We start from the raw sequence: 27500 nt of genomic DNA, 5'->3' as shown, positions 1-27500 counted from the left end.
GTGACCTCAAATCCATTTTGTCCAGTTTCATAATTATGATTGTTAATTACTGTTTTATATCAAAATGCAAAAATATTACTATTTGAACCTTCACTAAATGGTTTTGGGACACTTTAATTTCAAATATAATGAGGTTAAGTAGACATTAATAAATAAGCCTTAATTTAGCGCAAATAAATATTACTTTTCTAGTACATTTCAAGCAAATTTTTGTTTGATTTCTTCAAATCTAAGTCTTTATCAGTTCCTAAAATTCAATTTAATATCATAAAACTATTCATATTTTTGGAATACATTCATTCTATCTTAAAATACCATTTTTTCTGAGAACTTTTCAAGAGAGACATTGCATAATTCAAATGTTGACTATGCCAGATGTTTTTAAAAATATGCAATGTTGAATACCTATATCTAATCTACATCTATCTATTATTTAGGGTTTTCCAAGGAATAAATAATTCTGAGAGTGATTAATGCTGAAATTGTGTATCAGGGATTAGTTTATGCCACATGACAGGTGTGTGACTGTGTGTGTGTGTGTGTGTGTGTGTGTGTGTGTGTGTCTATATTTAAGGGGACCTTTTTTTAAAATGTTCACTTATATTCACCCATGAGGGCAGTGCATATGGTCTCCAAGGCATTCAAGCAGCATGATCAAAGTCCATTACAACAGTCTCCAAATAACTGACTGGGTTTTTCTCATTTGTTGTATTACAGTAGAAATTTTTAAAATAACTGGTCATTGCTTGGGGCCTTTAAATCCTTTTTTTAATTATTATTATTCAGAGGCTTTGTTTGAAGAGCATGTTTTGGAAAAACATTTGGCCTGCCTACCTGGAGCTAATCTGTTGTCCATTAACTATTCTGCTATTTGACTTCAAGCTTTTATAGCACCTGAGAATATTATCTGAGAATGATCTGAAAAGACAAAGAATCTCTTGTTTGAAATGATAAAAGCATTTAGGGGTTAACATATAAATTAACTTTAAAAATATTGAAAGATCCCTGAAATAAGAAAAATGACATATTTAAAGCACAAAAATTTCACTTAACATCAATTTTTTTTTTTTAATGGGGTAAGGCTACTGCTTTGTGAATTAGATGTGAAGCACGTTGACTGTAAAAGATTGTCATATTATATACAGATGATCATAGAGCTTCCTATTCTGATAGATAATATATATTTATATTATGTAACACACACATGTTAAAATGCCTTTATCAAATAAAAAAGAAAGTTCTATGCTCAGAGAATAGCAACCTTCCTATCTTAATATGCAGTAATAACTGTTTTAGCATGTTATAGCAAACTGGCTACTGTGATGATAATTTCTCTAAAACTGGAGTGTCAAATTTGGACAATCTTATATTGTGTGATAATCCACTTTTGAGTAATAAAAACTGGTAGTGTAAGGCATGCCTTTAGAAACTATGTGCAGTATAATGAAAAACAATAAACCAAATATCTCCAGGCAACAGAAAATATAGTCAGCATTATCTCCAATTTTAGCAAATGAAGACATTGAGTTTAATTATACATTTATGAAGAAAATACACACCTATGCTATTTTCTTTTTTAAAGTTTAGAGGTTGGTTTTAATATCCCATCATCTCCCCTGAGTAGTTTTAACCAATATTCTTTATTATAAAGTACAACCTCTGCATGCAAATACATGTTTGGGATATTTTCTGATTTAACTCATGCCATGAACACATAGAGTGTAGATCTCTAGGGAGACATTTTGCATTGAGTAATAATAATTTGATGTAGCAAAAGAAAATTCAAGAGTGTTTTTAACAATAAAAAGTTTTAAATCCAGAGCTTAAGAATAACCTCAAATGTACACATACATTAGATTAAAGAATATAATTACAATTGCTTTGCTATCAATAAATAGAAATACTCAGAAGACACTTAGATTCGCTCACTCATAATAGAAATTATAGCCAGTTTTCTAAGCATGTAAAGACTGCACAAGAAATTTTATTAGCTTGTGAATACAACATGCCTTTGAAATTCAGAAAACTCAATAAAATATATTTGTTCTTTTCTCTTTTGTTCTTTATTTATATAAGGCTTCTGAGCTGTATTTCTAAGCTATCGCTGAGAATATCTTAGGAGAAATAAAATTATTCTATATTTTAGTTGCCTCTTTATTCTGTAGTTATAGAATGAGTACAATAATTCATTTTCAGTTACTGTGCTCTAGGAATTTTAATATTACAATAACTAGTACAAACATTTTAATAATGATATTTAAAATAACTTCAGATTTATATTTCACAAGCCATATGTTTAAGATAATACTACAGCAGAATATGACTCTACTAATCAAATTGATCCCAGATAATCATCTCTAAAGAATGAGAGGCAAATGCTATTAATATTAACTGAAATGGTTAAAATTAGAATTATTTAAATGTCTTTCAACTTTGAAAACACTACCATTAGTCTTTATTTAAACCACTCCATAATTGAGTTTAACATTTATAGCTATAAGTAAGAGGAGTTATAACTACATTACAAGTACAAACTAAATAAGAATTACTAATATTGATTTCTAGGTTTACACAAATACTGTTTTCTGCAATTTGATCTCATTGTGACACTTTCTCCACATATATAATGGGATTAAATACCATCTTATTCCTACTATTTTCTCTATGGGATAGTGTAATATCAAAATAATTTTAGTAAAGAACTTCTATTATGACATTACATAAGAAAAAAATATATCAATTTAAGAATAATGTTTTTTAAAACCCTATACAAAGTAAAAACATATTGCCTGACCAGTGTTGCTCAGCAGTTGAGCATTGACCCATGAACCAGGAGGTCACCATTTGATTCCCAGTCAAGGCAGATGCCCAGACTGGGGACTCTATCTCCATCTTTCATCATTGATGTTTCTATCCCTCTCTCCATCTCTCTTCCTCTCTGTGAAATCAACAAAAATGTATTTTAAGAAACATATTAATATAACATAAAATTCACAACCAGAGATTCTATATTGGGCTGAGACTGTCTTTATTTATATTTACTAATATCTTACTAGAACAGGTACACTTAATCTTGGGAATTATGTATCCACAGAAGTTAGTTTCACAGAGACAAGGCACCATGAGCAATGCCTAACAGTCACAGTTTTGCCCAAATGGGAAAAAATGGTAGGTTTCTGACAGACCCAATTACACTGTTGTGTTAATAATAATTTAACTGTCACTCAGTGTTTTAATATTACTAGAAAGAAAAATGTTCCTCAGATTGCTTCAATGGCACAAGTGTCTCAGTGAAGATCAGAAATGCAATATAGAGAACTGTACAGGAATAATAGAATATTGGATCAAAGAATTCATCAATTACAATATGATCTGTTGTTATGAATCTTTTGCATACTAAGCATTTCAGAGATTGAATTTAAGAAGAATATTTTTTGAGTCATTAAACACAAGTGACTAATGTTAACCCTGTAGAAAATTCATGCTTTAGCATTTAATGCTGACTCAAAAACTGACAGACTCTAATGCCTTTTTTTTTTTCTTATAGAAAACAAAGAAAGCTTCCTATGGATAGTAAAGATACTATGTTAGAGCTACAGGTATCATTTTAATATATTTTTTATTTTTAAAAGATTATGTTGTATAATGTTTAATATTATTTCTGAAATATATAAAAATTTGAAAAAATAAATTTGTAAGAAATCATGTCACCCAGTGATTACTGAAGATTTCCTCTTTCCGGTACAGCAGATAAGGAGCTTAGAAGTCACAGACGGTAAAAAAAAAAAAGGGTGATCTAAAAGAAAGTCAAGAAAGTCGACCATTCTCCTTAGGTCCATCAGAAAAGTAATGTCACAGGGCAAACTACTACTCCCAAAATTGGATAGATAGGTAGACAGAGAGCATCACTATTTACCAGGGTAACCTCTGCAGGAACCAATGCTAGGGTAAGAGAAGCTGAACTGTAATTTATGAATTACTGGAGGCTGAATGGGACAACTCTGAGATTAAAATTTCCAGGGGACCCAATCATCTGAGGTCCACCACACTATCTCTAGGAGCTCTACCAGGTTCTCACAGTGAATTTCAGAGAAAAAGCATCTGGTGCTCCCTGCACAGAGCAGAGGAAAATGAGCCATTTTAAATGTGCCAGAGCATTTTGTTCTTAACAAAGCCAGGAGGCACTATTTCATAGAGCCCAAGCAGCTGGGGTTTTATCAGTCTACTTGACCTAAATATAGGGAAGTACCCAATTCTAACATGGGGGAGGAAAGAGGAATGCACAACTTCCAGCTTCCTCCAGCCATCCTATACCTTAGAGAGAATAAAAACAAGAACTGAGAAGCATTAGTGAAACTCACAGCATAGGGCACAGGTTCACCAAAAGGCTGAGACCTAATCATAGAAGTATGAAATACTTCCCCACCCCCACACCTTACCACAACATTACTAAAGGCCAATTTACAGCAGATTATTTTACCCATCTCTATAAATATAAAACCATAATATGCAAATTGTCCCCACAGGAGTGTGCCTGGAGACTCATTGCTCACTACGATGTGTGCTGACCACCAGAGGGTAGCATGGAATGAAGGAAGGCCCCAGTTAGTGGAAGGCCCCGATTGGCCCTGATTGCTGGCCAGGCCTAAGGACCACACCCATGCATGAATTTGTGCACCGGGCCTCTAGTTTAATACATCTGGCTATCAAAAAAAAACAAACAAAACAAAACAAATAAACAAACAAAAAACACACACAAGGCATACCTAGATGGCAAAAAACAAATTCAAGAGACTGAACAAGCATCACAAGCATCAGACCAGACATGACAGGGATGTTGGAATTACCAGACCAGGAACTTAAAACATCTATGATTAACAGGCTATGGGCTCTAATGGATAAAGCACCCAAGCATGAAAGAACAGATGACATTGTAAGGAAAAATACATGTATGAAGATTTAGATGACCTTGGGTTTGGTGATGTTTTAGTATGACACCAAAGACGCAATCCTTGAAAGAAAAAATTAATAAACTGACCTTTGTTAAAATTTAAATTTATTCTTCTTTACAAAAGACATTATTAAAGAAATGAGATAAGACATAAAATGAGGAAAAATATCTGAAAAATACACATATGATAAAGAACGGTTATTCAAAATACACAAAGAACTTCTGAAATGCAATGTAAGGCAACACACAACCCAATTCTAAAAAATGGACAAAAGACACCTCGCCAAAAAGATATACAGATGCCAAGGATGAAAAGTAGCTGCACATAATATGTAATTAGGGAATTGCAAACTAAAACAATAATGATGCCAGTATACATCCATTAAAATTGCCAATATCCAGAGCACTAACATAAAATAAACATATTTATATTGCATATCTTATACTAATTTGCATTAAAAACCATTTTTCTTAAGGTGTGAAAAACAATGAAATAATTAATAAACAGGTATTTCTTGAGCAAGCTCACAAGCAGAATTGTGATTTGTTGATTTCTAAGATACCACATATATAAGAAAATTTTGTTTTACTGAATACACCACTCATACTCAGATTTAAAAATACAAAGCAGTTGGGCTTCCAGAAGAAAAGTACTATTTACCCATTCCTGTATAATAAAAGACTAATATTCTGTGTCTGTCTGTCAGTTTGACCATTTAACCAGTTGCTATGATGCACACTGACCACCAGGGGTCAGAGGCTCTGACCAGTAGGTTAGCTTGCTGTTGGAGTCTGACTGATCAGAACTGGGCTAGATGGGTTGGACAAACCCTGGGCCCTCCCGCAGTCCTTCCCACAGTCCCTCCCATAATCCTTCCCCAGCCCTGATCTTACACAGATGGGTCCCTCAGCCTGGCCTGTGCCTTCTCACAATGTGGGATTCCCTGGGGATGAAGAATCAGTTTTGGCTGGATCCCTGCAGGCCAGGGCAAAGGACTCCTCCAGTGTATGAATCCATGCACTGGGCCTCTAGTTATATGATAGTTTCTTTCCTCTGCCACCCAAGGCCTTCATATTCACTTTTAATTTTAAAGTATTTTCCTTCTAAACATAGCTTTAGTGTTTTGTTTTGTTTAAAATACAGCTTATCAGTACTCATTTATTGAATGTCTATTATGGCAAAATTTAGCAAGAAAATATTAATAAAACATATTAAATTAAAAACCATAAAATAAACACAGGACAATATATCCATCAAAAATGGAACAAAGAACTGGGTAGCAAGCCGCTTATATAAAACAGCAAAAAACTGATAATCAAGGATAAAGATAAAAATAATTTTAAAATTCAAAATAATTGGTTCAAAAGTTATAGTAAAAGAGCTGCTGATTGGGTGAGTATACTTTCCCCCCAATATTTTATTTTCATTAAATGTACATAGTGTAAAATTTACCATCTTAACTATTTTTAAGTATACAGTTCAATGTTACTAAAGACATTCATAATGTTAACCATCACTACCATCATTAATCTTCATAACATTTTTCACATTTTAAAACAGAATCTCTATGTCCATTGAACAATAAATCCCCAGTCTATCCACCCCATAGTCCCTGGCAGCCATAATTCTATTATCTGTCTGCATTATTTTGATTGCTCTAAGTACTTTATATATGTGGAATTCTAAAGCATTTGCCTTTTTATAGTTGATTATTTCACTTAGCATTGTGTCTTCAAGTTTCATCCACATTGTAGATAAGTCAGAATTCCTCTTTTAAGGCTGAATAATATTCCATTGTTTGGATACGCCATATTTGGCTGTTAACCCATCTTTGAACATTTGTGTTGCTGCCACATTTTAGCAGTTATGAATAATGTTGCTATCAACATATTATACCAATATATCTTTGAAACCACATTTTCAATTTTTGGGGGGTATAGACTCAGAGATAGAGTTGTTCTATTATATAGTAATAGAGGTCCAGTGCAAAAAAATTGTACATGGGGATGGGTGTGTCCCTCAGCTCAGGCTGCACCCTCTCCAATCTGGGACACCTTGAGGGATGTCTGACTGCCCATTTAGGCCCAATCTTACCAGGCCTAAGATATCCCTCTCACAATCCAGTACTGCTGGCTCCCGACTGCTCATCTGCCTCTGCCTGATTGCCCTTAACTGCTTCTGACTGCCAGCCTGATCACCCCCTAATCATTCCCCTGCCAGCCTGGTCATCTCTAACTGCTTTCCCTGTAGGCCCGGTTGCCCCCAAGTTCCTTTCATGCTGGCCCGATCACCCACAACTGCCCTCCCCTACAGCCTGATCTCCCCCAACTGCCCTCCTCTGCTGGTCTGGTCACCCAGAACTGCTCTCCCTGCTGGTTTCATTGCCCCCAACTGCCCTCTCCTGCAGGCCTGGGCCCCCTTCAACTGTCCCCCACTGCAGACTTGGTCACCCCTAACTGCCCACAACTGCAGACCATCTTGTGGTAGCCATCTTGTGTCCACATGAGGGCAACCATCTTTGACCACTGGGGTGGGGGCGACCATCTTGTGTCTTGGAGTGATGGTCAATATTACTCTTTTATTTGATAGGATTCTATATTTATTATTTTTAGGTACCTCTATACTATTTTCCACAGTAGCTATACCATTTTCCATTTAAGCCAACAGTACTCAAGTGTTCCAAATTTTCCATACCCTCACTGGCACTTGCTATTTTCTGTTTTGTTCGTTTGTTGATAGTATACATCCTAATGGGTGTGAAGTGGTGGGTGAATATATTTTTGAACATTTTCTTCTTTTCATAATATTCTTTTATCTGTGTAATACTTGAATCACTTTGACCTGGGTTTTCCCCTTCTTTTTCGACCATCCTCTTATGCATAAGTGATGCCAAAGTAACATAATCTACATCAGTGATGATGAAAATGTTCTATAATTTGTGCCATTCAATGCAGTAGCAACTAACCATGTATTGTCACTTAGCATATACATTGTGGCTAATGAGAATAGGGAAATACAATTTTAAGTATATTTATTTTTTAAAATGTAATTTAAATACACATGTGACAAGTGTTATTATATCAGATAATGTATTTCTACACCCTACTTCTTTCTGAGTGCTAACCCCCTGTATCCAACCATATCCTTGATGATATCTGCCCAAATGATCTGTAGCATCCAAAAATCTACATGTTCAAAGTCAAACTCATTAACACTTTCTCCAAGACAGCCCCTAATTTGGTTAATTTAATAATATCAACTCTGTCCAGCCAGAGTTGCTCAATGTTGAGTGTTGACCTATGAACCAGGAGGTCATGGTTCAATTCCCAATCAGCGTACATGGTCAATCCCCAGCATGAAGCATGCAGAAGGCAGCCAATCAATAATTCTCTCTAATCATCATCATCATATCTCTCTCTCTCTCTCTCTCTCTCTCTCTCTCTCTCTCTCTCTCTCTCACTTCCTCTCTCTCTCTTCCTCTCTTAATCTATAGTAATAAAAGCCTAAGGGACCATTACTGTGGAATGACCAGAATGACTGGTCACTATGATGTGCACTGACCACCAGGGGTAGATGCTCAATTCAAGAGCTGCTCCCTGGTGGCCAATGTGCTCCCACAGGGGGAGTGGTGGCTCAGCCAGAAGCCAGGCTCACGAATGGTGAGTGCAGCAGTGATGACAGGAGCCTCTCCTGCCCTGCCTCTGCAGCAGTGCTAAGGAGCAGGAGTCCAGGGGTAAGGAGGGAGCAGACTGGCAGTAAGGAGCCAGGGATCCTGGGTAGTGAGAGGGATGTCTGCTCTTGAGGATTGTGCCTAAGCTGGCAGTTGAACATCCCCCGAGGGGTCCCAGACTATGAGAGGGCACAGGCTGAACTGCCACACAGTGCAAGTTTCATATACTGGGCCTTTAGTAAAAATATATTAAAAAATAATATAAATTCTGCTCAAGATAGAATTATTGAAACTATCCTTTATTCTTCAGTCTGCTTCATAGCCTGTACCAAGTAAATCCCATATTCTGTCATTCAATCTTAAGAAGTCTCTGAAACCTGTCTTCTATTTTCCAAAGACACATCATCATTTTTCACACACTACCACCAACAAGCTCTTTAAAGATTTCGCCAAGAAAACTCATTGACATTAAAATAAAGTTGAAATTGCTTATATTTCTCAAATGTCACCTCTCTTATAAATTCTTTAATTCCCCTAGGCATAGGCGAAAGCTCCATCTTCTTTCATCCCACACTTTGTCCACATTATTATGACATTTTTAGCACATTATAGTGAAATGATTTGCTCACCTGTTTACTGGCATAGACCTACTCCTGTGTATTAATTGTTTTTTGTATTTCAAGTGTTTTTGAATTATCCTTGGCTTATGGTAGGCTATCAGAATGATTAGATAACTAATAACAATTTATGATCTAAATGTTGAAGATTTTAAAACATAACTAGAAAATTCCTCAGTATAGAAGGAGAAATAAGCCTATTTCAAAACATAAATCCATGGTGATTCTTACTCACTTATTAAAGGATTAAGCATCTAAGATTTTTATTGGTATTTTATTCATGTTTAACCTTTAGAGGAATTAGGTTGGCTTCTATGATAATTAAAAAAACAAATGCTATTTCTTAAGGTAATTATAGAGGATAAGGAGGCACTTGTACATCAATGCTGCATGTGGCACCCTCTGATAACTTCATATTGTACCATATGACTGTCATTGAAGCCATGATAAATTGCCTTTTGAAATCAATATTGAGTCTCATTCATTACTTTCTTAGGTTCCATGCTTTATATCAAAAAGACAAATGCCAAGATAAATTTACACTTTGTAAAAAATATTTTTTTAAAAAGAACTCCAGGACAACATTGGAAAACCACTTTCAAGGACAAGAACTCATAGCTCACATTCCATGTATGAGTATGATGTATCTGTTTATATTTTAATTTAGAAAGGTACCAATGACACATTATTAACTTTCTAATACTTGGAAATTTTTGTTTAATTTTGCATTAATCACATTTGTGAACTATAACAAAAGTTCTAGAATGTAAAGTTACATGGAAAAGGTAATGGATTGTATTACATAAATAAATATTTATATTACATGTATTTATTTATTCAGATTATATAAAATATGCAATAGTTTTATGGTGTTGTGTATCCAATTATAATATTATCTACTGAAAGAATTATAAAAGTATTTAAAATATTTCTGGTTTATTGAAATGTTTTAATATTGGTATAATTCTAATTTATTAATAATATTGCCATATTGGTTTGATATCAATAATATTTGTGCTTTATCATTTTACAAAGTGTTTTTCATGTTCCAAAACATTTAAAAATAGTTGACAGTGGCAAAAATTATACTAGGTGGGACTTGTTATTCAAAGTTCAATGTTATTTGCATAATACCAGAATACTAGGTGGTGCAGAAGTGTTCTATACAGGTGATATACTGTGATGATGCCACTATTATCCTTATTAAAAGAAATATTCTAAAGACCTTAACTCTTCACAAATTAAATTTTATGGTACACTTGTACACACTAATTTATCAGTATATTCTCAGCCTTTATTTAGCTTAGTGATTTCTTGTCTTAATTATTCTGCTATTCTTGTTTTTTTGTTTGTTTGTTTGTTTGTTTGTTTTTTATCTCTTTAAAGTATAACCAAAATTCTGAAAATGTAGGTAAGGGCCTAATTTGAAGACTCTAGTACTAGCATTTTTTTTTCTTGAGGTAAGTTTTAGAGTTTTTTTCTCCTATTTTATTTATTTTTTAATTAAAAATTTTGGGGGTATCATTGGTTAATAAAATTACACAGGTTTCAAGTACACATTTCTTTGATACATAATCTCTATAAAACTAGCATTTTTACTATTTTTTGTTTATATATTTTTTAATTTCATTATTGATTAAGGTGTTACATATATTTCCTTATTCCCCCTTTAACCTCCTCATCTCCCCCACTCATGCCCTTGCCTTCCTGTTGTCTGTGTCCATTGGTTAGTCTTATATGGATGCATACAAGTCCTTTAGTTGATTTTACTATTTTTATTGATTTTTTTTTTTTTTTTTTTAAGAGAGAGGGAAACATTGATGTGAGAAAGAAACATCAATTAACTGCCTCCTGCCTGCCACCTACTGGGGATTGAACCTGTAACTGGGTATGTGCCCTGATTGAGAATCAAACTGGCAACCTTTTGTAGCATAATGCTCAACCAACTGAACCACACTGGCCAGGACCTGGCATTTTTAAATATTTTAATAATTATACTCACTTAATACATATTGCATTTCTAGAGAAAATCTATACATCATATTTCCAACATCACAGAATCCTAGTAAGGAAAACCATTATGACTATACTCTTTTTTTATATAAAAAATAAAACAAATTTCTACTAAATAATATAGCAAATTGCTAGTTAAGAAAGAACTGAAATCCATATTCCATATTACCTAATACATGCTCTGTTCAACACCTGTATGTTTATACTTTATTTTGTTCGTGATCAAAGAAAATTTTACTTTAAAATGAAGTATCCATTAAATGGACCTTTTTATGATTCCACATGTTTTCCTATTGGTGAAGTAAGATTAAAATCTGAAGGACAATATTTTCTAAGCCTATGTCTGCAACATGAGTTGCCAAAGGAAAACTTGACTGGGGATAAAGAATCAACTTTGGAAAATTATAAATGGTCATAAAATATGTCCCTGAACTCTTACTTCTGCACCTAAGCAGGTTTTATTTTTCATAGACAGAATTCTTCCAACATCTATTTAATATTGTAGATTGTTTTAGTATAGATACAATTACCATTATATACATATATATATATATATATATGCTTACCTAAATAAATATAGATATGTATTATCTATCTATATCTATCTATCATCTATCTATTTATCATATATCTATCATCTGTCTACCTTTCTGACTTTTATCTTGCTGTAATCCAAATAATAATGAACTACCAAAGGATGAAGATATTAAAAACAAAAAAAAACAAAAAATAGAATTGATTTGGAAATAGAGTGTAAATAAATGTAGTTAAGATGCAATTATTTTGAACTTAGGAAAATTTAAAGTAAAATGTAATCCCAAGACCTCTTATTACAAAAGTTGAGAAAAAATACATTTGCACATCTTTTAAATGTTAGGAATAGTTCTAGAATTCTAGCCTTTGGATTTTGAACTCATTCGGTTGCCACTCTGAGTTCAGTTCATTATATCTATTTTTTCTAAAGAAGGAAGACGGTCTTAAAAAAAATCTTACTAAGGAGATTTAAGAATGAGTCATCAATCTTTCAAGTGAGCATATATCAATGTAGATTATTTTAATGTTCTAAATGCCAATATTCTCTATAAACTTTATCCCCAAAAGACAGATTATGACAGGTTAAACAGTTGGTAAATTAAAGATTAAGCAAATAATTGATGTGAAAATTATTATGATGTTATACGATATCAGGCATTAAATTTATTTGCTCCATTGTAGGGAGAGGCTCTAGAGTTAAGTCTCGAGTTGACCTGTGGCAGAGCCACAAACAAGTCCCACCTTAGAGGACAGAACCCTCTTCGCATAATTAAGCTTGACCTTATGACCACTCCCTAGATCCTTTTTGGGTAGCTAATGGGCTGTGGGAGGTGTAGCAAGTGCTGCCAAAACAAGTGAGACTCACAAGAACATTGTAACCATTGTAACTATGTTGACCGCTACCTTGTTTTTCTCTGACTATAAAACAAAAGCTTCAGCTTGCTGGCTGGATCCTTCTCTGTGGCCTCATCCAGACACAGGAGATACATCGAGCCCCAGCTATATTCTCTTTCTCTATTTTTTCTTTAATCCTTCACTACCATCCCTCAGGCTCACTGAATACTTGGTTGTGCTGGCACAGCTTCATACTGTAGAATTTAAGGGAATGCAAGGGAGGGAAGGGTAAGAGATCAACCAAAGGACTTGTATGCATGCATATAAGCATTACTAATGCCTACAGACACTAGGGGTGTGAGGGCACATGCTGGGAGTGGCCAGTGAGAGGTCACCGGGGGAAAATAATATTGTAATAGCTATGTATGGGGGTGGGGGGAAGTACTTGAAACAGCAGGAGGACCACTCTGTAAACTACATGATTGTCTAACCACTATGTTATGCTTCTGAAATGAATACAGAATAATATTAAATGTGAACTATAATTGAAAAATATGAAAATTTATATATCATATTTTTCATCACAATAAAAATTGTTTGCTCCATAGTATAGAATTTAATTTTCTACATATTACATACTTTCTCCTACCTATAAATTATTATGCCAGGAAAAGTGGTAATGATAACCTTATAGTAATTAAATTCATTATAAACACAATCTATCATTATTATTAAAGAAAGAAGCCTTTTTTAAAAATTCTTACTGCATCTAATAATTACCTCAAACAACTAATTTCTTTAAATATTGAAACAAAACTTTAAAGATAGAGAAATTCAAAATTGATTTTGCATTTTCCTTAATCTAAAATGCAGGCGCATGCTTGAGAACGTACCACAAATCTACTATCAGATTAAGGATAAAACCTAATTATTATATTAAAGATTGACTTTAAAAACAAATCTTCAGTTATTGGTCATATGATCATGATCAATTCCCTTTTAATCTTAGTAAAATAATAGGAGACACTTAAAATCCTTCCTAGTGCATACCGCAAATGATATATCTTTACCTGGATTGATTATTTGCCCTTCTTCCATCTGCAAAAAAAAAAAAAAGAACAAAGCTTTCCCAACCTACTCATGAATGCATTCCTCCCCTACCTTGGTAATGGTTTCATGAAGTTTGAAAAAAGGATCCATTTCTTCAATTTTTGTTGCAACTTTAGGGAAAAGGGCCTCTGAGAGAAAACTTGGATCCTGTGGAAAGCAGAATAAAACATTTAAAACTCTTCATTGATTTTGTTTTTCAAATGCTTATTGGATTTTCTTTAAAGATTCAAAAGGACTCTAAATTGTTTGAAGTTTTCTGTTGATTGTTGGACTTCATTCTACTTATCTGCTTAATCAATCACATATTTTTTTTAATTAAAATGAGTAGAACCCTATGACCTTTGACATTATTTGCATCTATAAAATCATGCTTAATTTTACTCAAAACAGATAATTCTTTGCAATTCTTCCTGTTTTTTTTTCTTCTCTTTAATACAGACATATATAGAACACAATACCTTGACTATAAGACCCACATCTGAAATCATTTTTTTCTATTTAATACATAAAATTTTAAATCTGGTAGAATGGGACATGTTTAATCAACATGATTACCAAAAGGATAGGCCACAAAAATATACATGACATTTTAAACATTGCAAGCTCACTTCAAAGGAATTAGGAAGATACATTTTTGAAAGAACAGTCTTATGGCTTTATAGGCTATCAGTAAAATGGTAACATGACATCAGAACCTTAGTGCTAAATGCTTTAAATGAATCAGAAAAACAGTAAGTAGTCATATTACACTTGCAGATGTAGACAAATCTCAGAATGCAAAAAGATCTACATGACATGAATATTTATGCCCCCACCAAAAAAAAAATTAATGTGCTGAAATCCTAATTTCCAAAGTAAAGATGTTAAGAGATGGGTCTTTTGAGAGGTGATTGGGACATGAGTATTTTATCCTCACTATGAGGATTAGTGTCCTTCTAAAGGAAGCCCCACAGAGCTCCCTAGCCCTTTGCTCCTTGTAAAGATATAACAAGTAATCTGTAGCCTGAAACAGGGCCCTCACCTGACCATGCTGGCACCATGATCTTGGACTTCCAGTCTCTGAGACTGTGAGAAATAAACTTATGTTGTTTATAAACCACTCAGTCTGTGATCTTTTGTAATAGCAGGCCAAAGAGACTAAGACACAAATATAGCTCTTACTTGAAAATCTGAAGTAACTAAATAATAGAAAACTTGAAAAAGGATATATGTATGTATGTATGTATATGATCTGATTAATAGTAAGATAAATAGATAGATGATGATAATAGATAGATGATAGATAGATAGATAGATAGATAGATAGATAGATAGATAAATAGATAATTTTTCTGGGGCCTAACATGGAGAAAAAACATTCAGTATAGTCAACACCAACAATAACCACAATAGCGTAACAAATTAAGGTGATTTGGAGCATTTCTTAGAGCAGAACAGACTGCTTTGGGGTACCAAAGAGTGGAAAAGAAAGTTAGGATGATGTAGTTGATAAGCTCTGAAGTCATACAGTTGAAAACATAACTGCAAATTACTATCATTAATAATTCTGTGATCAGGCATACTCTGCACCCCCTATTTTGAGTAATCCTATCTAATAAAAGAGTAATATGCAAATTGACTATCACTCCAATACACAAGATGACCACTCCAATGTGGTCAAAGATGGCTGCCACTATGTGGACACAAGATGGCTGCCTCAAGATGGCCTGCAGGGGAGGGCAGTTGTGGGCAATCAGGCCAGCAGGGGAGGGCAGTAGGGGGAGACAAGGCTTGCAGGGAAGGACAGTTGGGGGAGACCAGGCCAGCCGGGGAGGGCAGATTGGGGCGACCAGGCCAACAGGGAAGGGAAATTAGGGGTAATCTGGCTGCCAGGGAAGCAGTTAGGTGTCAATCAGGCTGGCAGGGGAGTGGTTAGGTGGTGATCAGGCCGGCAGGCAGGTGCAGTTAGGGGCAATTAGGCAGGCCAGCAGGCTAGTGGTTGGGACCCAGCTGCCCTCGATTGTGAGAGGGATGTCTGATTGCGCACTGGGTTTGGGCCAAAACAGGCAGTCAGACATCCTTCAAGGGGTCCCAGATTGGAAAGGGTGCAGGCTGGGCTGTGGGACACACCCTCTACATGCACAAATTTTGTGTATTGGGCCTCTAGTACTGAAATAAAACAAAAGTGATTCAGCTGTGTGCTCCAGCATGTATTCACTTTGGGATGATAAGACCATAAATCAACCAAACAGCTTGCCTATCATAACTAACATCATATATATATATACATATATATATATATATATATATATATATATATATACATATATATATCTTTCCTCTTTTTAGATACCTGGCAATCTAAAACTAATTTAAAAAAAAAATATCTAGTTCCAACTAGTATTTCACCTTTTTTTTTTGTATAAAATATTTTATTGATTTTTTACAGAGAGGAAGAGAGAGGTATAGAAAGTTAGAAACATCGATGAGAGAGAATCATCGATCAGCTGCCTCTTGCACACCCCCTACTGGGGATGTGCCCGCAACCAAGGTACATGCCCTTGACCAGAATCGAACCCAGGACCCTTCAGTCCACAGGCTGACGCTGTATCCACTGAGCTAAACCGGTTTAAGCAGTATTTCACCTTTTAAGACTTACCATAAAAGCTAGGCAAGAAGCTTGGAACAGATTCCCTATCTTAATCTTCAAAAGGAACCAACCCTGATTACACTTTAAAATATTAAAATTATACATTTCAGTGCAAGAGTCATTCAATCTATGGTGACTTTTTACGTCAATCCTTGTAAACCAATGCACTCAGTCCAGGTGGTGTTCTTCCCTATTGCAATAGGTCTCATAAACTTCATTTTGTTTAGCAACTGGGTTTTTGGAAATATTTTGGTCAATCACATAAGCATAGGTTAAATTTTTTGTTTTGCCACTTAATAATTGTCATCTTAATCATCAAATGATTAGTGATTGAATCTAAGAAATTTGAATGATAATATATATTTCACAGAGATGTTGTCAACTGTCCAATGCCTGAAACATGGGAGATATTATGTTACTGGCACTCACGATATTGCTAAAAACAATAAATTTTGTAATGATGATGGTGAGGGTGGTGATTATGGTAGGTAAGATGCTGAAATAAAGAAAATTCAAAAACATTATTTATTATCCTCATGAGAAATCATGTACAGGTTGTATTTAGATAGGTTTATTTTTCAGAATAGTGATATTTTTAACCTTAGTGAAAATATGACATGAATAATTTGTCGCATTCATTTCTATTTAATAATTAAGCTTGAAGTGCTTAAAAAGTTTGCTTCACAAATAGTATCAAATAAACTTCTTGAAATAATTTTATTAGTTTGCTTAGCAAAACAAAACTTGATAATTAGTGCAAAGGTAAAATATCAGCCAGCCTCAAATTAAATGATCCCATAAAGACATAAATTGGCAGTTATAATTAGTGAGGTTTTTATTGAAGTTTCAATTATTCATTAGCAAACCAATATTAGATTATCCATATATGCCTTATTCTCTAGTGTAATCCCCAATCTTTCTTCTATTTCTTCAGCTATCTCTTGCCATATCATTCTTTCATTTTTAGTACCTTGTTTGTTTAAAACGTTTAAAAATCCCAATTTAATATCTACCACGTGCTGTGGTAGGTGCTGCATTAATGCAATAGGTCCTTAATCTCATGAAGTTTAATCTAATGGAATTAAAAGTTAAAAAGTTTTTGCTGCTATTAGGGATAGCTGCTTAATATTGGGTCGGCAAGTAAGTAATTGCGGATTTTTTAAAGAAAATCAAAGACAATTTTTTCATGGAACTAAATAACTTTATTCTGTAATGTATTGCCCATTTTGATCAATGACCTCTTGCCATCTTTCAGGCAGCATCATAATCCCACGTTCAAAAAACTTCTGGTTTTTATTAGCAAAAAACTGAATCAGGTACGATTTGACATCATCATCATTATTGAAATTTTTACCATTCAAGGAGTTTTGTAAAGATCGAAACAAAAAGTAATCAGATGGTGCAAGGTCAGGACTATATGGTGGATGTGGCAAAACATCCCAACCAAGCTCCATTAATTTTTGCCGAGTGACCAAAGATGTGTGTGGCCTTGCATTGTCATGATTGAATACAACACCTTTTCGATTTGTCAATTTGGGCCGCTTTTCTTCAACTGCATTGTTTAATTTCATTAGTTGTTCAATGTAGACATCAGAATTGATCGTTCGGTTGGGTGGTAAGAGTTCAAAGTAGACAATTCCTTTGTAATCCCACCAAACTGATAACAAAACCTTCTTTTGATGAATATCAGCTTTTGATGTTGTTTGAGTTGGTTCACCTGGCCTGCTCCACGATCTTTTCTGCTTGATATTGTTGTAAATAACCCATTTTTCATCGCCAGTTATCAGTCGTTTTAAAAATGGATCATTTTCATTACGTTTCTTTAGCAAATCGCAGCTGCTAATGCGTTGCGTTAACTGTGATTCTTTCAGTTCGTGAGGAACCCATGTATCGAGTTTTTGAACATAGCCAAGTTGTTTTAAGTGATTTTCAATGCATGTATGTGATACATGAAGCTTCTCTGCAATCTCACGTGTTGTACTGTGACAGTCCGAATTGATTATTGCTTTGATTAGGGCGTCATCAACTTCAACTGGACAACCAGAGCGTTTTTCATCTTTGAGTGAAAAATCACCAGAACGAAATTTGGCAAACCAATTTTGACACTGCCGTTCTTTTAAGGCTTCGTCACCATAAACAGCACATAACTTTTTATGAGCTTGCGATGCGTTTTTCCCTTTGTGGAAATAAAAAATCAAAATATGACGAAAATGTTCCTTTTGATTTTCCTTTTTCAACGAATGCCAAACGAAAACTACAAAACAGATCAAAAAACTTTTTTTACTGATTAACAGCTGAATAGCCAACTATCAAATAACAAAATGTGTTTTACATTTTTACTACGTCTGCAAACCTAAAAATTCAACTGAAGCCATATATGTGTGAAACCCGCAATTACTTACTTGCCGACCCAATAACAGCTCCTATCAGTAGATGAAGATAGTGAAGTTAAGCACCCTTAACCATATCACAAGTGCTTTTGTTTAAAGTAATCCATTGATAGCCTAGGCCGGTTTGGCTCAGTGGTAGAGCTTCGGTCTGCAGACTGAGAGGTCCCAGGTTCGATTCCGGTCAAGGGCATGTACCTTGGTTGTGGACACATCCCCGGTGGGAGGTGTGCAGGAGGAAGCTGGTCGATGTTTCTCTCTCATCGACGTTTCTAGCTCTCTATCCCTCTCCCTTCCTCCTCTCTGTTAAATATCAATAAAATATATTTAAAAAAAATAAAAATAAAGTAATCCATTGATAGATTGAAACAAATCATTCTTGAATAATTTAATATACTGAAAACAATACTGTGTGTCTGCCAATTGGCAATAACTGTGAGGATATTATAGAAGAAGAAACATTGATAAGAAAAGTCTATCAAGGATATAGTGTAAAATGTGTTTCCTAGTCCCTAATTTATGCCATTTCTTTCATATTCAGCTTTATTTAGCACACCTTCCTTCTTTCAATTCTTTACTTCAAGTTCATTATTTGACTCACCTGATTTTTCCATTTGTATATTATTCTCCATCTGAAAATGGATTTATTTTCTGATTTAAAACTTTTTATTGTTTCTGGACTTAGCCTTAGTCTTCTTTTCACAAGTTACCTATGTGGTTTTATCTACTTCTTTTGGTTTTAACTACAAACTTTAGATTGGATTGTGTTCAAATCTTTAATTCTAGGTTTAATTCTCTTTTTAGTTCATCATTTCTATTTGCCTAAAAGATCCTTCAAACATATCAACTTACATTCCAATCTTAAGCATTTGTTCTCCATTGACAAGTTCATTTCTTACCTTGATGATAATCTAATATCTATATTTTGCCCAAATATGAAATTTTATGTAATTCTTAACTCCAATTTCTCTCACCATGTGTCCCAACAAACTGTACTAGTCAATTTCTATCAAATATATATATACTATATATATTATATACTATATATATATACTATATATATATATACACAAAACTAATAAGTAACTGAATTATGACAATTGATAGAACTTGTATAGGATTGTGTAATACTTACTTATTAGTTCAGTTACTTATTAGTTTTGTCCAAGCTATGTTCCCTATTACCTATACTCCATAGTCCAAACTCAGTATGCCATTGACAAACAAGTCCCAAGCTACCTGTTACCTTTATGCAATTCTTTCTTTCCTATAAAGTAATGTAAACAATTTCCACATAGTGTCTGCTTATTTCACAGCAGGCTTTTCACAAAATCTTGAATCCACCCTTACTTTTTCTAATTCTGCATCTTCATTTTTGCCATTTCTTCTATCTGGAATGTTATTTCTGACTTGTTTGCCAGGCTACTTTCTATAATTGCTTTTCTTGATCCTCACCAACCCATTAAGGGGTAGTGTTCCCTTATCAGAGCTTCTATATCACTTTTTTATATTTACTTTTAGTCATCATTTATAACAATGCATTTTTGTTATATTTCTGTTTTTTTTTTCTAACTATACTATTAGCCTTTAAGACTTGGTATTTTTCTTATTAAAATAGTCTAATATTGTCAGACAACCTTGAGTGAGTCATTAATCTCTCATTAGTATCATCACCCATAAAGTTGAAATGTAAATATACTTGTCCTCACTTCAGAGAGTACATGTCAGAATAAAGCAAAGAAGCAAAACATATAAAAGTTCTCAGTAAAGAGGAAAGAACTACTAGATGGTATTTGATTTTTATCATACTTGTCAGGAATTGCTTTTCTATGTAAACCAAGAGTTATAAATTTAATTTTTAAATTACTAGAAATATGTGTTTGTATATTGAACACTATATGATATTTCTCTTTTAAAATCTACAACTATTCGAACAAAGTATGAAAATCATTGCTTTAGGTGGCAGGAAATCTTTGGAGGGTTTTGAATAGAGTGAGTGATAGTTTCAAGTATGTATTGAGTAGAACACACACTGACACATTTGTGGAAATAAATTTAAAAGATATGTAATGGGAAACAGAATGTTTAGACAGAGGCTATTGTGATATTACCATGAGAAAGAGTGAGAGATTAAACCAGTACTGTGGTAGAAAAAATAGATAGGAGGAGAAAAGTTCGATAAATGCTTATGAGATAGAATTAGAAGACATTGGGTATTAATTTGATGTGAAGTCTTAAAGAGGAGTCAAGATTGAAAGGATTTCTAGATTGGATAAACTGAATGGATACAAATTTCATTAATTTAAAAAATGTAGAAGCCTATGAAGGTTGAGGGAAAAGAATAAATTAAATTTTAAACATTTAAGATGAGGTGTTTTTGGCACATCTGCATGAAATTTTTCCTGAAGGTGAATGCTTTTATTGTTCTATACCAAATTTGTGTCTGGAGATATAACAATAATCTCAGAACTATATACATGGTAGTTAAAATGTAAAGTGAACTTAGGTATTTGTAGACTTAGAATTTTTTTTTGTGTGTGTGCAGTACAGATATTTGAATGACAAGATCTTTTAATAGCACTGGTATTTAAGGCTGAAGAATATAAACATTGTATTAGCCTTGCACCCCCAGAATAAATCCTACTTGGTCATTAGTGTATGATATTTTGAACATATTGCTGAATCTCATTTGATATTTTGTTGAAGATTTTAGCATCTGTTTCATTAGGGATATTGGCCTGTAATTTTCTACCTTTTTAGTAGTCTTTATCTAGTTTTGGAATTTGGATAGTGCTGGACTCATAAAAAGAGCTTGGAAGTGTTCCTTCCTCTTGGATTTTTTGGAATAGTTAAAAAGGATAGGTGTTAATTTTCCTTTGAAGGTTTAGTAAAATTCCCTGTGAAGTCGTCTAGATCCAGGCTTTTGTTAAGATCATAAAGCATGATGAAGTGGGATTTATTCCAGGGATGCAAGGCTGGTACAAGATTCATAAGTCAATAAATGTGATACATCACATAAACAAGTTGAAAGACAAAAAATCACATGATCATATCAATAGATATAGAAAAAGCATTTGACAAAATCCAACATCCATTCTTGATACAAACTCTCAGCAAAGTTGAATAGAGAGATCATACCTCTACATAATAAAGGCCATATATAATAAACCTTCACAAACATCATAGTCAATGGAAAAACAAAACAAAACAAAATAATTTCCTCTATAAGATTACATCAAAACACACATACACACACACACACACACAAAAAAAAAAAAAAAAAAAAAAACCAAAAAAAAAAAAAAAAAAAAAAAAAAAAAAAAAAAAAAAAAACCTAAATACTCCACAAAAACTATGAAGTTAATAAATGAACTCAGCAATGTAGCAGGATACAAATTTAACACTCGGAAATCAATGGCATTTTTTTTTTTTACTCCAATAATGAATTCTCAGAAATGGAAACTAAAAGAAAAGAAAAAAAAAACATTTACCACTACAACAAAAAATTAAGATAGTTAGGAATAGACTTAACCAAGGACATAAGAATAAAAACAAAACCTATGAAGGACTTACAGATGAGATCATCTGAGAAAAAGAAATAGAATCATAATTGTGTGAGTGAGATTTCATGGGAGTCAAAAAGATAGAGAATATCTGGTAATGAATAATCAATGCTTCAAAGCAAGTGAAGAAAGGAAAAAAGTAAAAATTATTCATTGGAAATAGCATTTCAGAGATTCCTGGTGTCTTTCATCAGGGAGTGTCTATGGATTCATGAGCACAGTAGACAAAATCAATCAGTTGAGGAATAAATGTGAGGAGAAGTGAAGCATCAACTGTGAACTGTATTATTCTCTCTAGAAATTAAGACTAGGTTCAGGAGTTAGAAAAGATGAACACAAGCTTTAAAAAAAGTTAAAGAATCAAGAAACAGTTTATTTGTTTTATATTAGGAGTGATGCAAATATAGTTTTAAAGTGAAATAAAGCACCCAGAAGATAAATAATTAAAAAACACACACAGATAAAATTTGGGGAAGTAAATGGACCATAGTTCTGTTAACTTACTCAAGAAACAGAATTATAAGTAAGTTATTGAAGAAAAGGTGCTGAAATGAGGGTAGGATGTGATTGAAGAAAGTGCTAGTACATATATAAGGTGAAGAAAAGAATAAAAACACCTCAAAGGTCATGTTTAATTCAGTTATAGACCATATCAAGTTGATTAAACTTCAACCCATTGCCCTATCAAAATATTCACTTTACCTTTTTTCCCCCAGAAATAATTATTTATAATATTTAGTTCATGTAGGCTTAGTGGGCATTGAAGTATCAAAAATATTCTACACATACCTTCTCTTTATAGTTGGCACTCAATGTATGTGCATAACTTGGAATAAATAGAATAGTGCATTCCATATACCAGCACTTGGCTATGTGTTCTACATGCATCACCTAACTGAATCCTCATACTTTTATGGTGGGAACTATTCTTACCTTCTCTACAAATGGGGGAGTGGAGAAACAATGAGTTCCAGACACTAGCTCAAGAACATTCCATGAATAAGTCGCAGAACCTGGATTAAAACCTAGGTTTATTTGATTCCACATAGCCTATACTTGTATTCTTATGCCATCCCTCCTCCTTACTGCCCCAGTTCCTCATAGCTTTTAAATTTAAGAAAGAAAGGATTATTTCCCCCACCTCTTGTTCCAATTCCCTTCAAGCCTTAGTTTACTCTACATAAGCAGCATAGAGATTAAGTACAGTTTAAAAGATATAATTAAAGACTCCCTGCTTAGACTAAATAAAATTGAATCTGAAAAGCCCCATGTGCACTTCCCTCATTGCAATATTCACCTATATGCAATCAGAGAATATACACATCGATACTTAAATTTAATATATAAAATTAGAACTCAGGCTTTGAATGGCACTGACATTCATAATGTGCTGGGTAAGTAAAAAAGTAATTACTGCCATAATATTTGAAACATGGCATTCTCATCACTATTCCAAGTGAGAAGGACTTGAGATAATGTGGTAAAATAATCCAAGGGTCAAAAGTGAGACAGTATTATGACATTATTTTCTAAATTCACCCATTCTTGTCATTTAAATTATTTTTTTCAAGTTCTAGGCATTGGCTTTATTAAAAATATTCACAGCCCCTTCATAGTTCTACTCATATTGATCTACTACCTTGAATAATACATTAGAAATTTAATTCAACCCAAATATGCAAAATAAAACATAAGTCAAATGATTAAATTATTTTAACAATATCACAAAATAGTTATTGAAAAGCCAATACTGAAAAGAACTTCTGTGTATGTATACATTTCTTTAAAAATTGTCTTTTTAGTCAAGTATTTTTGAGATGAAGATAATAACTATAATACAAGCCTTAAAATGTGAATCATTCCAATAATTATGATATATTTTGGTCTTGACATACACTCACAAGCCAACAAAATACTTCCATTGCACCTAGAATCCAGTCTTCATACTTTAGGCTTTATTCAAATTAATCTCCTTCACATCTTTCCTTCTTTCATCTCATAATCATTGAATAAGTGTCTGTCTTACCTATTAATACACAGCATGCCTCACTTGTTATCTAGTTTGCATTTGTGTGTGTGTGTGTTTTTCTCTCTCCTTCACACCTCATGCTTCTATTTAGTTAGTTTTACATTAACGTGCTCAGCAGCAGCTTTTGGTAATGTATTCATATTCCCAACACAAAACATAAATCCTACAGATCGAAAAAAAAATGCATTTAAGAATATAGGCTTATTTCTACCTTGATACAAAAATCCCTCTTATGATGCTCATTTGCAGGAGTTCCTCCCCAGCTGATGCCTCTGATTTTCATCCTGCGTTTTGGGCTGTGAGGGGTGCCTCACCTACCAACTCCAAATTATAAATCATCCTCTACAGCAGTGGTTGCTTCAGGAAGCTTTTGTTATGGTTGATTCGGAGCACCATCCCTATGTCCTCTGGAGCCCAGTGGGCTCCTTATCTTGGGCTCTTTCTTGGGGTGAGTTCACTGGGCCAAGGTTTTTTATACCTAAGGTAAGGAAGCTGAACTAGGGGCTATTTCAGCTTACCAGATCCTACAGTCACACTGGGATTATAGCAGCTGCTTTTTACTTATTTTCCTCTATTTCCTAGCACCTAGGGATAGTTTGCATAATAAAAATTTTATAGTGTTTCTTTTTGTTTGTTTGTGTTTGTTTTTTGCTTATTATCTTCACCTTTTTCACCCAGTCCCCTAATCCTCTTTCCCTCTTTTTTCTTTTTTGTTTGTTTTTGTTGTTTTGTTTTGTTTTCAACACACTTTCCAGGCAGATCAGGAAACAGGAGAAGCTAATGTATAGCAACAAAGAAACAAACAATAAAATATGATAGACTGTTAGGCTTTCTTAATTAAGATGAATTCTTACATCCAGTAAAATGAATGAGAAGTGTTTGTCAATATGCCTACATCTTTGCCACCATTATGACTAGAAGAAGAATACTAGTAGCATCTGATGATGCCTGGCATAAAGAACAGGCTCATGTGGAGGAACCACACAAAGGTTGGTTGTATTCATAGGATGACTTAAGAAATTACTGGATCCAAAGTCCCACTTATCGGCCTGATAACTTCTTCTATCTTATAGCAATGACTCTATAAAGAACTGTTATTAAGACCACAAATCAGTTATAAGGAGGTAACTGCTACTCTTGCCCTATGTTTCATTCTCTTTTGTATTGATATATTTACTGGATTTAGGGACCACCCAGGTAACCAGAATGATCTATTTAAATCCCATAATTTAATTACAATTGGAAAGATCCTATTTTACATAAAATGTTACATTTATGTTTCATGGGGCATATCCTTTGAGGGACCACCCTTCCACACAGTACAATCAGCATGTCTTCAATGGGCTTTCTATGCTAAAGCCTGAGAAGGTTGTCTCTATCCACAGACATTAAGTTTTCAATTTAATTCAAAGTTTGTTCTTATTTCTCTTCTTTTCAAGAATAACTATAAAACAGAGGGGTTTTATATTTGTAAAGTAATCTTCAGTTGAAACAAAAGCTGTTCTTCATTAAGTAACTGTGGATTAGCTATGAATTAAAAGTATTGTCTGGTTTTGAAAAGGTGCTTACACTGGTATACATTTTCAAAACCTATCTAACAACATTTATGCATTTTATTGTACATAAAACTATACATTAAAGGAAAGAATAAACTTTTTAGATAAGGGACATTCTTATTGTCTTAAAGAGATTCCTCCTGCCCTTCTTTCAGTGTAAGGTTTGGTAAGTTCTGTTGCAAATTTATTCAATGTTTTTAAATTTTCTGTGTTCCTTTACATACATTATTTTATGATATACATGGCTGTTTAAGATCAGTAAAGTGGCATCATTATCCTCATTTTATGGATGAATATACCAAGATTAAGAGACATTTTCTGACTAGATTCTTCTAGTAAGTAATATAGCTAGGGTTAGAAGTCAGATCTTCATCTTCAACCTGCTGTTACTTACACTCCATTACCCTGCATCTCAAATTCCCAGATTGGCAACCAGACCAGATACCATAGAAGACACTGCAAAAATAGCAAGACAAAAATAAGAAGTGTTCAAGCTTGTGAAACTAAGCTGGATACAATCAAAATTGTTTTAAGGTTTAGAGAAACCATGATAACCTTCTACACATAAGTCATTAGTTGATGAGCTGTTTTGTGATAATTGTTGAATAAATGGAGCCATAGGTAAATTATCTTACTTCCCTTTCTGGCATCTACACTTTCCAAGGATCAGCTATGTGTTCATTCTATGTAAACTAGAAGCTCGATGCATGAAGATTTATGCTAAAATGGGCTTTTCTTTCCCTTGACAGGAATTGAACCTGGGACACTTCAGTCCACAGGCTGACACTCTTTCCACTAAGCCAAACCGGTTTTGGCTGTATAGAATAACTTTGATCTCTGCTCAAGAATTCTCGTTTTCATTCAGGGTAATGTAAATGAATATACATAATAAAAACTACATCAGTAATAGGAGCTTTAATAATAGTAGTAATAATAATAACAATGTTTGATTAATTAGCATAAGTAAATATGATAAATGTAAAATTATTAAATAAATTCAATTAATTATAAAATGCTAATATATTGAATGTTTATATATTTTGAATATGTAATATTTCTTATAATAAAATACATAAATACATCTACATTACCTAGAAATAGATACTATTTATGCAATAAATATAGACTATAAGATATTTGTTTATGGCAAATGGTCAATAAGCCTTCAATTATATATAAATAAATATATAATATTATTGAGTGTTTAACAATATCTATTGAGTACTTGATATCTGGCAAGTTACCTAAATTTCTGAACCTCAGATTTCTCATCTGTAAAATGAGTACAATAATTTTACCTTTCATAAAATCATCTAAGAATTTAAATAATTCATATATGTAAAATTCTTAGAATAATGTATAAAACTATTCTTACATATAGCAAGTCTGTCAGAAAGGTATTATTGTCCCAAATTTGCAAATGGAAACAGCCTCAGAAGGATGAATAATTTTGTCTGAGGAAACATATTTACTCATTGGCAGGGTTTTAATCGAAGCCTGAGGCTCACTCTCATTTAAGCTCTTGTTCATTAAAAGTCAGTCCATAGTGGTGTTGTAGTCTAGCCCATTATAAAATGAGACAAAAAATGTTTCAGAAAGTTACTTT

General features: G+C 33.5%; 1 protein-coding gene across 3 annotated transcripts in view; it reads right to left on the bottom strand.

Moving 5' to 3' along the window:
- The window catches only part of NAALADL2 (N-acetylated alpha-linked acidic dipeptidase like 2), a 1040385-nt gene that overhangs the window by 136614 nt on the left and 876271 nt on the right, over positions 1 to 27500 (bottom strand). For all 3 annotated transcript variants that reach the window (XM_036443754.2, XM_045583692.1, XM_036443753.2), the window contains one exon: positions 13782 to 13877. In XM_036443754.2, the coding sequence (XP_036299647.1) occupies positions 13782 to 13877 (96 nt within the window). The remainder of the gene's footprint in view (positions 1 to 13781; positions 13878 to 27500) is intronic.

Source organism: Pipistrellus kuhlii, unplaced genomic scaffold, assembly GCF_014108245.1.
Source record: "Pipistrellus kuhlii isolate mPipKuh1 unplaced genomic scaffold, mPipKuh1.p scaffold_m20_p_2, whole genome shotgun sequence".
NCBI lineage: Eukaryota > Metazoa > Chordata > Mammalia > Chiroptera > Vespertilionidae > Pipistrellus > Pipistrellus kuhlii.
The sequence above is the reverse complement of the archived record's forward strand: the minus strand, read 5'-3'. Positions and strand labels throughout refer to the sequence as shown.